At 47.5% G+C, this 18,004-nt stretch overlaps 1 protein-coding gene and 1 pseudogene across 3 annotated transcripts; both read right to left on the minus strand.

Annotated features, from left to right (window-relative positions):
* Positions 1-7,686: 7,686 nt before the first annotated feature.
* Positions 7,687-11,126, minus strand: LOC119454945 (uncharacterized; annotated as a pseudogene).
* Positions 9,829-16,513, minus strand: LOC125939713 (uncharacterized). Of its 3 annotated transcripts, none has more exons than XM_049660736.1 (3): positions 12,682-13,527; positions 11,811-11,904; positions 9,829-10,979 (listed from the first exon to the last, which is right to left on the minus strand). In XM_049660736.1, exons 1-3 carry the CDS (start codon positions 12,832-12,834, stop codon positions 9,829-9,831), a joined length of 1,398 nt encoding a protein of 465 aa, XP_049516693.1. In that variant the 5' UTR covers positions 12,835-13,527. The 3 variants fall into 3 exon arrangements, 1 of the variants encoding a protein (XP_049516693.1); XR_007465202.1 differs by having other exon boundaries at positions 10,883-10,979; positions 12,682-16,513; XR_007465203.1 differs by having other exon boundaries at positions 10,883-10,979; positions 11,811-16,513.
* Positions 16,514-18,004: the final 1,491 nt, after the last annotated feature.

Consider the following 18,004-nt stretch of genomic DNA (forward strand, 5'->3'; position numbering starts at 1 on the left):
TCTACAGCGCTATAAACAAGGCACTGGTCACCCAGTGGATCATTGTGCCACGATCGCAGCAATTAAAACAGTCGGCGTCGCGCCCGCCGCGCAGACGGGAGACGCGGCGGCAGTCTACGTCGGTGGCGCCCTCAGCGAAATGAGCGGCGGCAGTTTGCAACTCTGCCGACAGCGCCTCCCTATTGTTGTCTCGGCGTCTTGACAGGCACAGAGTGACGCACGCAAGGAGCAATCGCAGGGAATTGTGGGGCGCGCCGTCTGCTGGCAGCTTCCGGTTCGACGGACGACGCGGCGGCATCGGCGGCATACCCGGCGCACGTGTTTTTCTACGCGGTTTTAACTGTCAGTCGTGTGAAGCGTTCCGTCCACTTTGTCGACCAGCAATGTCGTAGCATTCATGCAGCTGATTTCTAGGTTTCAGTTCACTCTGGGCGCGACGATGACGAGCCGAGAAAGGCAAGGATACGCTTTTATTCATAAACGAACTATGGTTCTCGTTTCGGCGGTCTTTCTTTTTCTGCCATGTTTAGCTCTACGACATTTGCCGCTGGTTGGACGCGCTGTCACTGACTGCTCTGCCTACGGGTCAGTCATACAGATGAAAAAGCTATTTTTATCCTATAATTTATCAAGCGTGCAGAAACATTACTTAGAAAATCGGGTGCTGAGGCGATGGCTATAGCAGCTAGGCTGGTAAATACTACCCTGTGATCGTCGCTGCAACCGATATCGTCAGTAACGGCGCAGCTATAGCGTAATTAGAAAATGAAATGCTGAAAATGTTTGAAAACTGCGCGCTGTCAACGGCATTTCTTGGTCGAAATTTGAGGTTCAATTGAAGTGGTACATATAGTGAGAAGTTTTCGCTTTTTTGTCAACAAGACAGGGAAATGGCCGTATCGCCAACATATATTACGGCTGCGCATTACCTCTATCTGTGTTCAAGGAACTAAGGTGGGCTAGTTGGTTACGAGCATTATGTATATATCTCGCTGCAGTAGCGTACCCAGGATCTCTGCCAGGGGGGAGGGGGGGGGTTGACAGTTTGCCAATACCATCTAAATAGCACTAATTTCAATTTCTTCACAGGAAATTGTCAAAAAATGCGCTTTTTGTGAGTGTGCAGACGATTGCGCGTCTTACATCTTAGTTGCAGTACTCAAATGAGCAAGGAAAGAAAAGGGGTTAAACAAAAGAGGGGGGTGAAGTCGGCCTCAGGGAAGGGGTTACAACCCCCGACCCCCCTCCCCCCCCCCCGTCGGTGCGCCACTGTCTCGCTGTGTCCCGTTTAAGTTTCCACCGTAAAAACATGTTTCGTAATACCTCTATTGTGTATGCGAGTCCTGGAATGGTTATTGTTGCTTGAGTCAATGTTAGAGAAATCTTGGGGAACCATTCCGTGTCGGCCCTTACACAGCTCATCGCCGCCTGATAAGTGGCACTGTACGTTCATTTTCTTTTTGTTACTGATGGTTCAGTTTTGGAAGTGGCAGCCATGCCTCTGATGTTTGCGCACAGGGCCGGTATTTTGTAGCGATGCGTTATGCTTTATTCTGTGCTTGTCATCCACCGCTCACGGCCGGCTGATTCCGTTGATAACGTCAGCGGACCGCCGCTCTGACCACTGACCAAGCGCGAAAAGCATGAAAAGGCATTAGCATCGGAAAGGCATCGCTACAAAATACCGGCCCAGCTGACTCAGCAAAGGATGCTGCAAGGCAGAACGAACTTACCTGAGTTTACCTTTAACGCTTGAATTTGAGCAGCCAACGGCTGAACAGCCGACCATGGTTTTGCTAGGCGCCTGCAACCGGGTAATCTTTGAGTATGACAAAGCCGGACTGCAAGCGCATCAATAGGCTAAAACGACGAAGCGGTGGCGGAGGCGGCGCTTCCTCGAACCGGAAACAGCGAGCAGACGGCGCATCCTAGAATTCATTGCTCTTTACGGGTCGCGCATTTACATTCGCGCGCCCGTACAGCCGGATGACTGCAGTGCACCCGCGCGGCACTAACGGGAACTACGAATCTAGGTGCTTTTTGGTCCTAGGGGTCGCGCGTACCTATCTGCGTCGAGCCCCCTAGTCCCCGCTCGCCGCCATATCCGCGGGTGGCCGCGGGAACGCCTCCGCTGGACCAGGCTCGGCAACTCTCCGCGAGCAGGAGGCGTGCACACTGCTGGAATCGTAGCTATCCTGCATTGTTTGAGATAAAACGAAGCGATACAAGGTGGAACAACGCGTTTGCGCGAAAGGAGCTGTGCGTGCGCAAACAGCGCGATGACGACCACGTTGAGAAGACGATCGTTTTCTAGTGCGGCCGTGGCGAGCCGACTGTTGGGCTCTAGCGCAGGTACTGAACGAGCATTAACTAGAGAAACACGGGATTTTAACGCGATTAGCGACAGTGTATACAACCGTACGAACCTCGGCTGCGGGAGGCTGTGGGTTCGATTCCCACCGCCGCCGGGCACCCTCTGGTTCAAATGGGTACAAGTGTGCCCCGGCCTGGCCTTCGGCTTCCTTCAGGGGTGATACGCTTGGGAAAGGAGCCTGCGCCCTGAATTCCCGTCGAAACCAACGTGAGCACGTTAAAACGACGATGGCATTTGTGCGCTGGCGAAGTGTTAAAACGTGATTACATTTGGCCGATCATGAAGTCGGAGGGAAGTATGCATGTGATCGTGGACGAATGGTAGAGCATCAAGCTCGTAGTCATACCTGAAAGAACTGATTATGCCACAGTGCTAGAGCCTAATTTCTTGCCATTAGTAAGCAGGCAAGAAGACAATACATTGCTGCTCTGCTCCTGTCGCGACTGTTTAGTCAATTAGTTTTAGTAGTGCCGTGTAACGGTACGGTAAGTGCGGTAACGTACCGCGATGACCGAATACGTTTGAGCTGCGTGTGTGCTCGATGCGTACGGTAACTTGATAATGATGACAGCGGTTAACCTTCAGGCCTTGCGTATAAAAAATAGGACTGTTTGTTTTAAATTGCACCGATGCCGACACTTTACACCAGCAGATAAGTGGAATATAGTTAGTTCCTGCAATAAAAACTCGGCGCCCCCTCTAAGTAAAATCTTCGTCACTAGATGGCGCCACCAACCTGAAGTGTTTTTTTTTTTTCCTGCCACGTTTTATGTTCTGTTTCTTTGGTTGATTTTCGGTTATTTGAATTTTTTTTCTCATTCGGCCTGAGTATATTACTCCCCTGTACGAAGGGTACGGCCACAAATTCAGTTCAAGCTCAAGGTTATGCTTCCGGTTAGAGGGACTGACACACTTGCTGCCACGTTGCAGAAGGTGAATTAAATTTAACTCGTCTCTTGGCCCTACCATGGTGAAAAACGCACGCGAGACGCGGACATGCACGGCGTGGGCTCTGTGGCCGACGCCACTTGCTCGCTATGTTTAGGCTTGGTCCGGCTCGGCTTGCAAAACATGGTGCGCACCTTACCTTATGCGGTAACGTATGGTAAAACTAAAAGGGGAAAGAAATTGAGATCCAAGCTAAGTGACAAATGTGGCCAGTCAGTTTTCAACACCGTTAACTCAATGCATCATTCTGACGGACCACGGCGGCGCGGCCGCCCGGCCTTTAGCGCGGCGCGCTCCGTGGAGCCATGCAGAAGCTGGGGAGGCGGCGGCGCTAGGGCGCAGGGACTCACAGAGCTAGGGGCGTTTGCGGAGACGCGTCGCCAGCAAGTACCTAGATCTGTAGTTCCCTTTAGCGCCGCGCGGGCGCGCTGCAATCGACCGGCTGCACGGGCGTGCGAATGTAAATGCGCTTACGGGTCACCTATTCTGGACACGCATGGCGGCTGCACGGCCGCCATTATCCGCCATCTTGGTTGTCTCATTGGCTGTCCAGACGTCACGTGTTTCGAAATTTGTGCCGGGAAACGGAAGTTTCGCAAAATGCAATTTTGCGTTTTCGTCAGAATGACGAAGCGTGACGTGAGCTGCAAATTTTATCGACTAATACTTTTTTGTGGTCCTTGGCACCTATATTGCGACTTTAGCGCTTTAAAAAGAAAGTGGACGGTAGCGTGCAGAAGCCCGTGCAGTGCATCTACAATTTCGCGAATATGTGGTGGCGTTCCAAGATAGCCGGCATGTCAGCTTGTTAATTGGCTGAAGGAATATCCCGCGAGGAGCGTCACAGGAAGGGCTGTTTCGTAAACGTCAATTTGACGTTGCGCTGGGCCGCCATTGCAGAGATTTTCCGCCATAATTTGTGGTGCGACGAGCCGCGCGAATTATGGTAATGAGCGGCCATATGCAACGGCGGTCGAGAGGCATGCGTATCGCCGCATTTTCCCTGTCATTTGGGGCCATGAAAATCTTTTGTTCACAACGCGTGCTCATAGCATTTGCATCGCTCTCGGGTGGTGTTGGAATTTGTGTTTTGAACCATCATTTTTATTAAAAACACGTTTATTTGAAATAATATTGGTTGGAACTAGCAAACTTCTTGCGACTTTTTGCACTTTTCGCCACTGCGTTTGTATTGTAATCAATATTAATGTCTTTTCGCGTCATCAAAGGCTATGACAATGGCGACTTTTTAATTTATAAAAATAAATGTACGCAAGGCGGCGTCTTGAAGTTTCCTCTCGCGGTGCGAGTAAGCAGCGAAGTGAACAAGAGATGGCAGTGCCGGCGCTTGCGTCGCGCAAGCGGATACCTGTGGCGCGCGCAACGCTATCGATGATATTCGCCCGCTTCTCAGCCAGACGAGTCGGGCTGAGTCACTTGCGGATCACGAGATAGCGATAACGCGGCCTAGAGCGTGCGCTGATCATGGTCGCGTATGTTGTCTCAAGGTAGAAAGCAAGCGCGTGGGCGCCAATATACGATGACTCATTCAGTTTCCCGAGGACACGCATCCTACCTAATGAAGCAGACGACAGCCTGCGCGCATGCACACGACGGAAACGAGAAACGATTTTGATGGAATAATCGTACACTTTGAGCTAGCTGCTTTATTTTTACTGGGGAGGAAAACTGTTTTGCTTTATCAGCCACGCTATGTTCAATGCCTACATACAGTTTCTTAGGCGAAACGTCAAATTTGCGTCACGTTACGAAAGCAAATCGGGGCTATCGGCGCCATTTTGTAAGCGTCGCGCGTACGTCACGCTTCGAAGAAAATAGCGGAATGTCCAGAATAGCGGCTCAGTGCAGCGCGCGGAGCGAGCGACTGACGCTGCTGTACCAATGCCTCCTTTACTAGTAAAGGAGCACGGCCGGACTCGACTCTCCTCTCCTCCGCGCTCCCTTACGGCCTTTGCAATGATGGATGCTGCCGCCTGCCGCCGCAACTCTGTGGTGGCGCTGTTAGCTGCTAGGGAGTAGAGTCACTTTTTCCAGTGACTCTACTAGGGAGCCTACATACGCGGCCCGCTTTAGGGTGGTGACATCTCGAACCAGTGTTGCCTAAAACAGCCCCCAAATTTGACGGGCCGCCATGTTGGTCCCCAATGTCAGCCCCGAGCATCGTGAAGCGCCGACTGCGAAGGTTGCGAGCACCTTTTCGTCTTTTGAGGGTTGTCCCACGAGCACTATTTCGTGTCGAATGTAAATAATTGTTACTGAGCGAGCATTTTTAGGTTAATTAACGAAAGGGTGCGCTATTTAACGCGTGATACGGCGTACTCCACAGAAAAACAGAGAGCCTAGTGCAAGAATTTCAGTCCATCTGCTTGTAGAAATGTTTATTAAAATATGAATTAAAAATCACGGAGCCATACTTTTGAATTATACGTTCCGTATGATGCGAAAGCTAAAGCCTTTTTGTTGATTCTAATACTGTATTATATTGTGAATGCGTTAGTGAATAGTGAGATTATTTGTTTTTGTGAAACTCCTGCAGTAGTTGGTTGTGCTTTAAAGCTGTGCAAGCTATACGTTGCAATGCTGCACAAAAAAAAAGTTTCATCCTGCATCCACCACCAGCCACAACAGTTTTTTGTTTTGACCTTGGTAACTAGATTTCTCGGCAAATGAAACTATTGCCAAGCCCAGTACATTAAACAGTCATTCAGAGACATACCACCAAGTGAGTTTCCTCTAGGTGAGTTCAGTAATGGAAACAAATACGTGCACATATGAACAAGCATATTTATTGGGTTACATGATCAGCCTCGGAAAACACTTTGCAAATAGTCTGCATCTCAACTAAAGTGATACTAAAACAGGAGACAGGCTGCATCCTATAAGAATGTTTCAAAAACCTACAGTGAAACAAACATTAAACATTCTAAAGGAACTTGTAGCATCCATAAGGTAACATTTATAGCGTTACAAGCAAGCACACAATCCCTACCAGTTCTCACAGAGAAGCCACCTTAACCAAACCAGTGCTCCATGTACCTTCGTAATCTACTGGCAGTCATGGCGTCTTTTGAAGGGCAGCAAACATAGGACTATGGCCAAGTCCAGCCGTGTGAGATTGAATGTGATGTCTCACCACTGGTTCAAGGGTGCACTTGCATCCTCCACGAAATTCGGGGTACACATAAATGAAGGTATTGAAGTCACGGATGAGGAGCTCCGCTAAGGCATGCTTTTCAGGGTGGTATGCTTTCCTGCATGCCGTCGGATGCTCTCACTGTGGAATGCAGGTACATTATCAGAAACAATCACCTGGTGTGTCTAAATGTCTCTCTTTCCATTAATATGATGACACTGTTCACATTATCCGGGCTTTGCCACCGCCATACATGTTCACTGGTAAAAAGCCACCATAAAAGACCGAGTCCGGTGCACACCCTCTCGATTCTTCTTGAGTTGAGAGAAAATCGAGATTGACAACTTCGAAGGGCACATCTGAACATCCAGGAATGACCGTCTGGTTTCATTTTGGGTGGAACTTGGCACGAATAGCATGAAAATTGTGACAGGTCCTCACATAATCCTCCGCAACAGCTTTCATGTTCTTCGAAGTGAAATGTTTCTGAATCTTGCAGTGAGTCGCCCATAAGCCATCATGGCCACCCGAGTGCAGACTGTCTTAATAAAGCCGCAATATTTTTTACATGTTGCGTGGAGGCACCACGAATGTTCCATTGATTAATTCCAACTCTTCAGCGTCTTCCCATACACTTGCGATGCAACAAAATTACACGAAAGGGGTGCGTGTTGCAGAGGATTTCTTTGAAGGAGCTACACAGCATTCATTTAATCAACAAAAACTATGTGCTTTAAACCATCTTTCTTTGGCGAAAATGAATACGAAAAGATTAGCTGCTTTGAATAAACAACATATGTGCATAATAAATGTCGCATAGCAAGCACCAAAACATGAGTCAAACAGTAATAAAGCCAAAAAAAGTTGTCGCAGTTTCACCTGAAAGGCGAAGCATCAATTGCGATAGCAAATTTGTAGAGAGCTATACGGAGTAATGATATTAGCTTTATCAGCTGTATAAACTTGGACATGCAGCAGCACCGGCAACACGCAGAACTATTGTCGACGCCGTCGGCGTTTTGCCCGCGTTCGCTCAAAATGCGTGCGGCGTCGGTGACTTTTGCCGGAGCCTCTGATATAAATAGGCACTTGGTGCCACAGCTAAACGTCGCCTCCCTTCCCTTCCCTCCCCCCTCCCCCTCCCCCACGGCCTCTCGCGCGTCGGAAGAAGGCGCGTTTGCTCTACATATATGGTGATTGTAAAGGAGGAAAGAGACGCTTACTTCTGCAGCCCTTAAGCGAGCACGGCGCAGAACGCGCGTTTGTTCTCCGCCGTGCGTTCACTCCCCGTGAAAGCGCGCGCCCCTCGCGCCCTTTCACTCGCACATACAGCGTTCGGCGCGCGGCGACGATTTCATCTCCATTGACGTCATACGGAACCTCACGGCGACGGCTACGGCAACGCCGACGGCAGAAATCTGCGTTTGAGTGTCCATATAATTGCTATCGCAATAAAAGTTCATGCCAGTTCAAAGAATATAAATTCAAGTAAAGCCGTCACAGGAGACCACGGTTATGCAAACTTTCACTGCCACTGTACCAGGCGGAGCACACAATACCACATAGCTTCAATACAAACCTACATTCTTGTGCCATTGAATTCTGGTGCACATAGTCACTTTCTGATTATGCAATAGCAATACGCCTTCGAAGTATTCTCACATATTTTCTCAGCACAACTGTGCAGTCGCAGGATACAACACATCACTGAAATCAAGACTGCCAATGATATCTGTCAACAAAATATGTTACAGCCATACGAAAAAGACAAGCATTAAAGAAAGTTAATCTGATACTAGTGATGCTGCATTCAGGTAAAGTCAATATTAGCAGCTAGAACGCATGGAAGCATGCTGTTTTTCAGTACACTAAGCAATGAACAAAGAGCTTTGGTGCGAAACATTTTAGTGAATGCCCCACCTGCTCGAGGCGTTAAAAAGACATCCAGAGGCACACGTCAAACACTTCTGCAAACACATCACACAACCACAGCAGCATTAAATTAACCACTGAGACGCCACACACGGCTCGGATAAGATTAGCAGCGGCACAGGTTTTGCTGGACTGTCCGTTCACCCTCTGCGCATGCTGCTGTCGGAGATGAATCTTAAGTCTTGTCCTCACATACTTCTCAAGGAGCATTTTGCATGCCCTTGATTCATGCGCATCACAACACCCTAATCTCATAGCCACAGACTTCCGCAAGGCACTCAGGATACCTGTAAATGGAGCTTTGAGAGTCAGGACCTCATTCATGTTTGCGAAAGTCTTAAAGTTTTCCTCACATTCGATTAAAACTTGCATCACTGTTTGGCTTGGCTGGATGAGCTTTCCGCTATTCTTGACATACTCTTTCAGCTATATAAGAGCATTGTACTGGCCTGTTGCACCGCCAACCAGGGCTCTTTCACAGTCTTTGCACTCTCCAAGAAAACCGATGACTGACTTCAGCAAAAAGCCTCCCAAGTACGCAAGGATATTGCACTCTTCTGTGGTAAGTGCATAAACAAACAAGTTCTCAAGCTCCTCGGGCTCCTGACCTTCCACTTGATCCTGTTTGAAACTGGGGTCAAGAAGGTCAGCCAGGTGCGTGCTGTCATCAACACCATAGCTAGATGATGTCGGTGTGTTTACAAACTGGCCAACGCAGATAAGCTTTAAGGCACACTTGACATCATATGCGCTCGGCACAGGTTTTCTGAGCCTCAATACAGAAAAGATGTTTTCGAGACAATCCTGTGACAATCTACCAGTTAGCAAGTACTTGTAATTGAGCTTGTTCAGAAGCTCATGAGAAAGACGCAGGACAACAGTAGTTGACACCAAAAGGCCAGCTTGTGACGGCTTCCAGTGTGCAGTAAGTCCCATATTTAGTCCACAGAAGGTGGCACAAGCTAGTCCAAGGAGTTCAGTTGCTTCCTTGTGTTTGGAAAGATCAAAATTGCTCAAAGCAACAACTGAATGCCGTGACAACATCAAGGTGTACCACCTACTGACAAGTTCAAAAAACCACGCCGTCGCCTCCGCTTCAGGAGGTAAGATTCCTTGCTTAATCAGATAACGTATAGCCGGTGGAGCCTCACGGAACATTTGAACAGCAATGTTCACTTTCACTGTCGTGAAGTGTCCAAGGCTGATGTGGACGTCGGAGAGCCTGCTGGCAATCTTGAGCTCCTTGTCTCTGTCATGTGTGAGAACAGCTTCGACATGGTCTATGTTCACAGTTCCTGCTGTAAGCTTGTGCTCACGTATAGTTACTTCTCCTAGAGTGAATGTCTTCACACGGAGCAGTTGAGCACGAATATTCTTCAGGACGTGGGCTGGATCAGCCATAAAATATAGCTGCCTACCTTCAAGGTGTGGGTGTGAAACAGAGCACAGTCTCAGAGTGCCTATGGCTTGAGAAGCCAAGAAGGCGCCAGACTGCACGGTTGTCAGCTCCCATATCACTTGTAACAACAAGCACTCTTAGTGTGATGTTGAAACAAAGTTCAATCAAATTGAAGACGAGGTCCTTCAGAGCTTTCCCATCAACTGAGCGTGCAGTGAAATGATACGTAATTACTTGTTTCCACCGTGTGTTCAGTCCTCCAACCATGAATACAAGGGCGTGGTTAGCAACATCTGCAGTCGCTTCAGGCAATGTAGTGCCACCGAAAAGGCAATCAAGGGACCGATCGTGATCAAAGCCCTGACTTATCTCCATCTCGTCCATGAAAAGGACACAGTCCTTTTCAATATCTTCCATTGCCTCTACCTTGTGCTTTAAAACATTAAACACTTCATGGAGAATGCCAGGCAGGAAGCGAATGTTTTGAAGCCTTCGGATCAAGGTCCTGTTGCTCGGAGTCGGGTACGACAAAGATCTCAGCATTTCGTAGCCTGTTGTGCCACACGCATGTTTTATCTGAAGTGCCACACGTATGGTCTTTTCAGACCACTTATGGCCCTTCGTTGTCTTCATTGTCAAAGATTTCACTTGGTCTTCATTGAGAAATGATGCCGATTTCAGTGCGCACACTTCTTTTTCAAGTGAGGACACTTTTTTTCTCAGGCTCTGTAGCTTCAACCTTGTTTTATCGTGAACCCTCTGCAAGTTTATGTACTTGCGAGTGAGATCACTAGTTTTCTTGCGTAACTCTGCATTTTCTTTTCCGATGGTCACCAAAGATGAGCCTGCATTGCCTCCAAATGGTTGATGTGTGGCACTGACATCGCGTGACTGACCAACACTGTTCGTGCTGTTTGGAACAGGAATGCCATTGGGGTGCTGTGGGAACAAGCACGGTGCCATCGCAGATGTCAATTCATGAGCGTTTTCATTTCCGGCATGACAAGATTCTTCTTCTACAACTAAGGTTGGCACTGGAGCACTGTCATCCATCTTAGTCGAATCGCTATCTAAAGGCTGGTGTGGCTCCGGGGAAGTTGCAGGGGTGGCATCGCAGGAAGGCTGCACAGGACAGCTGCGCTTCTTTGGTGGCTTCCGATGTTTGGGGGCGGCTGGAATAAACAGTAATATGTGCATAGGCTGTTAGCATTTAGAATGAAGTAGCATAAGTACCAAATCTGCCAAGCCCATATTTACGAAAAAAAATCTTCAACCATGGTTCACTGACGATGAAAACAGGTTAGTGTAATCAAAAATGACGAGACACAAAAGAACACACAGTACACAAGACAAGCGCCACTCTAAACTAATATTTATCTTGATTCACCTCCCTTAATGTATACAGCAAAGTCAATTTGCGCAAGCGCACTGCACATCACGATCGCAGCCATGCATATCACCAATCATACTGGTTAATGCATCATATCTAAGCACTGCAATTCTTTACCGCGCAATACAACAGACGTATCACTTATACAGGCGCTACCTTTCTTTCTAATTTGGTACGCCTCTAAAATTTCTCTAGGCAGTAGTGGCAAAGCCGTAGCCCAACAACAAGTTCTGTTAAGGCTTCACTGAAACGGATGCACTCAATTTATATGACCAATTATGGGTGAATTTCATGCCTCTATATACAAGCAACATCGACAGGCAGTAAAAGCAAATGATCACTCACAATACGGCTTCATGATTCAAATAACAGTAGTATACCATACATAGCAAAATACAAAAAAGAAAGACCACACAGTCTTATCTGCACTCACGTACAGCGCAAATGACTCCATCAGAAGCAAACTCGCATGTTTAAGGCTATCGTGTGTCAAATAACAGCACAATTGAAGACAATAAAAACAAATATAGACAAGGGAGATACATCCTATCCAATGTCGCATTATTCAACGAGTCTTATACAAAACGTAGCGTAATCTTCACTTCGTACTTACATCGAAAAGCAAAAACTGTTGGAACGGCATCTGGCCTCAATTTCTTCAAGCCATCTTGCCTTTTCTGTTCGAAGCTTGAATCTTCGAAATGAGCCTGCAATAAATGTCACCACACGGCCGTTAGCATAATTAAGTAAGTGCATTCACGTGAACGTTCCGAACGGGGCTGCACGCAAGACGCATTAGAAGGAAAATCTTTCAGCCGTACAAGTTCGCGAAGCGGGCGCTCGACTGTTCATTGTAATGTAGTTCACAACTGATAAAAACTATATGTGCACATTTGCCTCTGAAGTCAGTCCTCAAACGTGTTCTCCCATTATGCATTCGTAGCTTGATCATTCTGTGCACAAAATAGATGCAACAGCACACCAATAGTAAAAGTGCCGATGCAGCTTCAAACGCTCATTGAACTACCAACTCAGGGCTTTTGGCGAGAAGTTCCGTTCAGTAGTGTAAATATTTTGTCGGGATGGAAGCGGTGACTCGACGTCAAAGAAGACACGTCAATTTACGCGTCTTAAAAAGAGCGCGGGCTGCACATATCTTATCGACAACCGCGTGCTCGAGTGATCCTCGCTACTCGCTGTTACAACAGGATAAAGCACCACGTCGACTAGTCACCTAGCCTCTCCGTCGAGACACATTTGTGATCAGCACCACGCGGCTCAATTTCACGCCCGTGGAAAGCCGGCGCGAGCATGGACAACACATCCAGGTGAAAAAGCTCTTGAAACTACAGCTGATCTTCCTACTCGCGACACATAATCCCAGAAACGACACGTTCGATTATCTGGATACGTTGAGACGGTCAAATTCATAAAGCTTATTCTACAGCGAAAGAAAAACAACGAGGAAAACAGACAGTACTCACATAGCAAACACGTGAAGCGGTGGTGGGCTCCCAGCAGTCTCGCTTCACTTGCGCGAGCCAGCGTTTTCTTCGGCTCGGGCTGGTTGGGAAGCGAAACATTCGCACGCCCTTCCTGCAGTGGTTAGTGCACAGAGGTACGCAACAACCAGGCATTTTTGCTCCTCAGGCTTCGCTGACCGCATTTAACACGTTTCCACAGCCTTCGACGCTGCCTAGACAAGGATTAAACGCGATTCCGCTGCACGGCTCACGGCGGCAAGCACAGAGCAAACTGGTGTGGGGACCAAGATGGCGCTGCGTCTCTCTCGGGCAACTATGTGTTTTGGCGGCCGGCGGCATGTGGTGTGTCAAAGGCTGACACCACTCTAGACGGAAGTCCCGTATGTAGGCTCTCTAACCGCTGCTTAACCGCTGCCGCCTCCGCAAAGCGCGTTCACAGATGCGCTCCGGCAGGATGCATATAAGCAAGAGCTGTGTAATTCCGGCTGTCAGACGCAAGTTATCTCAAATTTTAAAGCCTAATCTTTATTTTCAGTGTCGGTAGTCAACACCATAGCCTCGTACGATGTGGATGAAACGGCTTACAGCCTCTGCTTGAAGCCGCAAGCCTGTAGCAGACGACGCTGTCAAGATTAAAGGGGAAGCTTAAGCCAACACCCACAATTATTGAATACACATGTCGTTACAAAGGGGAAATGATTATCTCAGTACACGCACTTCAATTTATAAGAAAGGTACAGATACTGCGAGGCTACAACACAAATAAAAATTTTACAGGTACAAACTATTTATTTCCTCATCAATACAGTGCACTCTTGTACATTTTGGTGCCAACAACCTTCACATCATGTATGTACATTATAGCCTAAAATATTTTCTGGATGGCTTGTGCACGTAAGGAACTGGTTTTTCATTTTTTTCCGTTACCATCTTTGTGTGATTTACTAGAAGCAGTCTGACAAATTTGTCAGCAATCACATTAGCTGTGCGCCTTGTGTGACCATTGCCAACATCTTCTGGGCAGTTCAAGATGGGCGATTGTTCAAGGTAGGGTGCAACGAGAAGTTGCAGCACTTCATGCACTTTTGTTCGCGGAAGGTGCTTCGCAGCTGCTTCAAAGAAAGCCACAATGCTGTCCAAAAGTGCCAAGAACATGCGATTCGGGTAATGCAGTCCACTTTTGTTCTGTTCGCGCAATAGAGTGTACAAAGGATCCCCTTTGTTAGTCGTCGTCACCATCATCACACATGCATCACAACCAAACTCACTAATGAGTTTTACGAGGTACCCCCCAACATACACCAGACCGGAGTATGTCATTGAGGTGGATGGATCCAAAAAGTGTCCTTTCAGGTTCTCCAGCTGTGCAATTACCTCCTGTGGTACAGCTGTAGCAAGCTCTTCAGCATGAGCATCTGTCGCCTGCATTTGCTTTAGAGGGATGGCCTTGCCTTTGACAATGTTATCAAGGGCAATTGTGACAGCCCTTGCATCAAGCACATCGTTACCCCCACACATGGACCTGAGCCGTCCGAAGAGTGCTTCAACTGGGTCACTGCTAAAGTTCCTTGTCAGGACATATTTGATTCCCCTCCTTAAGAGGAACCTTGTCTCCACTGTTGCCTTCGTGGTGAACAGCAAGGCGCTGTACGTTTCATCTGTGAATTCACCCTTTCCTGATGCAATTGACTCCTCTTGAATATTCCTCACGTAACAGGTAAAATCCTTCTCCAGCCATAGTATTCTGTGGTCGTTTTCGTCAGAGATCGGCTTCTTGTTGTCACTGCCACTGTACACCGTGTCATGGACGTCGAACCATTGCTTCATCATCTTCATGAACAATATTGTTGGGCTCACTCCTCTGAAACTGTAAAGAGCTGGGTCGCCGAACCGGTTCTCCTGGAGATGACACAACGCTGCAATCACTTGCGGGGAGAATATCTGAACTGCGCGGAGCACGTTCATTTTTTCTAAGTTCGACGGGTAAACGTGCTTCCTGGTCAAGTTTCTTGCCAGTTTAACGGTTTTGTCTTTTTGAAATTCATAAAGTTTCTGTACAAACTTCCCAGTAATGACCTCTGTGCCGTCTGTAAGTTCACGTTCCAGGAACTGGCTGCGTATGTTTTTGAGGATATGACAAGGGTCAAAACTCAGGAACATGACTCTATCTGAATCGTGAGGATGGGGGACTACTGAAGACAAACATCCACTTCCCATGTGTTTAAGCATAGTGACATTTGCTGAGTAATTATCTGTAACGATTCTGACAATTACGAATCCGCAGGACTCCACAGCAGAGATTACCTCCTTGGTCCAGGCAAACAGGTCTCTCCCACTCAGCTGTTTCGTAAAGTAGTAGGCACATGGTATCCTGTATGAATTCGCCACACCATGCAGAACAAAGCACAGTACTCTATTTGCAAGAGTCTCTGCCGAGCTGCTTGCCGCACTGTTGCTGGGTTTGTCTTTGAGACCAAAAACTGTGTCGGCCTTTCTGTCATACACACATTTTTGCTTAATGGCAGCCTCGTCTACGATCAACGACGCCATGCGCTGTTTGCTGCTGAGCATCGAGGCCTCAAAGATCAGCCTCTCCTTCATCGCAGGACTCATACCTGAAGACGTTGGGCTTGGGCCCACGTACCTCTGAAGCGTACACTTCGCCGGCAGTGTCAAGAGGTCAGATTTTCGGGCGTGATCATAACCTTTTGGCGAAAGGAAGCGCCAAATCACACACTCTCTGACAACTTCTTCAGAATAACATGGTCGTTTACTGCCATAGACTTCAATCTGGTGACGGAGAAAAACAGCCTTTTTCTCACCTTTCTGGGAATCGGCAACAATCTTTTTGACGGCAATATAGTGTTTGTCGTCGTTGTATTCGTTCATCTTTTCTTTGTCTACGGCAAGCTTTCTCAGGAGCCCCGCGCACTTCGAGCGCTGGTAGGCAACTTGAGCCCGAAGCCTTTTCATAATGACAAGATAGTAACTAGATCGGTGAGCGTTGTTACTGTTGGTTTGTGTTGAAGCACTTTGTTTTTCCTCGGTTACCTCCTCCCTGGCACCAAAATCTTCATGAACAGGCAACAGCGACTCTGCTTTCCGCTTTGGTGAATTTCTAGGAGCTGGGGGGTCACGATATGCAGGGTCCTTACGCGGTCTCTTTGCAGCTGGCACCATGTAGGACGGATATAGTTTGAAGACGGTCGGTGCAACTCCCACGAGCAACTTCCGTATTCGGCATCCGGGAACATAATCACTCTCATTGAAGTGTTTGCTACACACTACAGTTGATGCGGACTTGTCGTTGATGACGAGATTTTCACGAGAAATGCTTTTTCGCCACTTAGAACACAGTTCCGCATCGCTAGGAAATTGGTGAAAGGAAACACCCGGCGTCTTCCCCTGTTGGGATTTGCAAAATGGCACACAACAGTACACCATGGCTCCAGTGATCGCAATTGAGGCAGAAGGAAGAAACGACGCTTTCACGCTTGCAACGATCCCACGGAGAAAGCTCACACATTCAGCTGCAAAAGCTGGCACACAGTAGGTAGCACACGAGGGTTCGGCGATATAGGTATGCTGCTTCAGACGCCGCCGTCAAGCACAGAAGTGGTGAGGTAATTGCGCCCACAAAAGCAGACCAAGGTTGCAGGGAGCAAGTCCACACTCATGTCGTGGGCATCAGCGGGCAAGTCTGATGGACGTTGTGCGCACAAGAATCTCACCAGTCGGGACAGCAGCATCAAACAAAGAACCAACTTGACAGCAGCTACTGAAGAAAATGGCAGCAGCAAAACCAAGCCCGCGCGACCCTTCGCTCCCGCGAACGATGATGATGATGATAATGATTTATTGGCATCCCCTTTGAAACGGGGTGGCGACAAATAGTCACCTAGCCTGCTTGATTTAATCAGGTATACTACACATGTTCTTTATCTAGCATTTTTGTATACCTCTCATTATCTTTCCCTTTCAAAAACTTAGCTTGTACCGCTGCCTATGATTTTAAGAGATCAGGTCGTATCCATCTTTTCCCTGCTTTTTTTCTACCAGTACTCTAATCGTCTCTTGCTGATCTCTACGGCTGATCTGTTTATGTTTCCTTCCACTTTAAACCCAAGTGCTTCTGGGAGTTGCACGTTACCTACGGTTCTCGCTGGGTGGATCCCGTCGCATTCCATTAGGATGTGCTGAGTGGTCTCTGGATCTTTACTGCAGCATACACATGTCTCATCTAGTTCCGAATATTTGTTCCGATATGTTTTCGTCCTTAGGCAACCGGCTCGAGCCTCAAATAGCAAGGCACTGCCCTTTGTGTTATCGTACAGATTTTCCCTTCTAATTTCTTTCTTCTCATTCTTGTAAATCTCCATTGTCCTTTTCGTTTCCATTCTTTGCATCCAATTCACGGTCTCTATTTCTCTCACTTTCTTTCTGATGACCCCTGGTTGTCTATTTACAGTTTCGATCATCCTGTACTTGGTTGCCAACTTCCTCGACCTCTTCCTCCATTCTGTGTCCACGCTTTTCATGTTTTTCATGTGCACTTTAGCCGCCCATTTATTTTCATCCATGTTCCTGAGCCTTTCTTCAAAACTAATTTTGCTTTGTGCTTCTCTGACTTCAAAAGAGGCCCAACCCATGTCTCCATGCACTGCCTCATTTGTCGTATTACCGTGTGCTCCCAAAGCCAACCGGCCTACTGATCTTTGGTTAACTTCCAAACCCGCCAATATATCCGATTTTAAGCATATAATGGCATTTGCGAATGTTAGCGCTGGCACCATTACTCCTTTCCAGATTCCACGCACCACCTCATACTTATTGTGGCCCCACAGTGCTCTGTGTTTCATTAATGCTGCATTCCGCTTCCCCTTTATTTTCAGATTATCTTGGTGGTTGCTTGAGTAATTCTTTCCTTCGTTTATGTGTACGCCGAGGTACTTATATTGCTTCACTATGGGTATTACTTGCTGTTGAATTGACACCACGAAGTTACTCGTGTGTTCATTAAAGATCATAATCCCTGATTTCTCTGTGCTAAACTTAAGGCCTAGATTTGTCGCTGCGTTCCCACAGATATTCGCAAGTATCTGTAAATCTTTTTTATTGTCCGCTAGTAGCACAATGTCGTCTGCGTACATCAATCCAGGGACCTTCTGCTGCACCATTTGTCCATTACGCATGTAGGATAAATCAAAACATAATTCGCTGTTTTCCAGTCGTCTTTCTATGCCCTTGACGTAAAGCGTGAACAACAATGGTGACAGGGGGCATCCTTGCTTCAATCCTTGGTGAATTCCCACCATTTCATTTC

The sequence above is a fragment of the Dermacentor silvarum genome, chromosome 1 (genome assembly GCF_013339745.2).
Source record: "Dermacentor silvarum isolate Dsil-2018 chromosome 1, BIME_Dsil_1.4, whole genome shotgun sequence".
Lineage (NCBI taxonomy): Eukaryota > Metazoa > Arthropoda > Arachnida > Ixodida > Ixodidae > Dermacentor > Dermacentor silvarum.

Coding starts and splice junctions, on each gene's coding strand:
- LOC125939713 (XM_049660736.1), bottom strand. CDS start 12,834: ATGCCTGGTTGTTGCGTACCTCTGTGCACTAACCACTGCAGGAAGGGC. Junction 11,905..12,681: donor CCGCTTCACGTGTTTGCTAT/GTGAGTACTGTC, acceptor CATTTATTGCAG/GCTCATTTCGAAGATTCAAG. Junction 10,980..11,810: donor AACAGTTTTTGCTTTTCGAT/GTAAGTACGAAG, acceptor TGTTTATTCCAG/CCGCCCCCAAACATCGGAAG.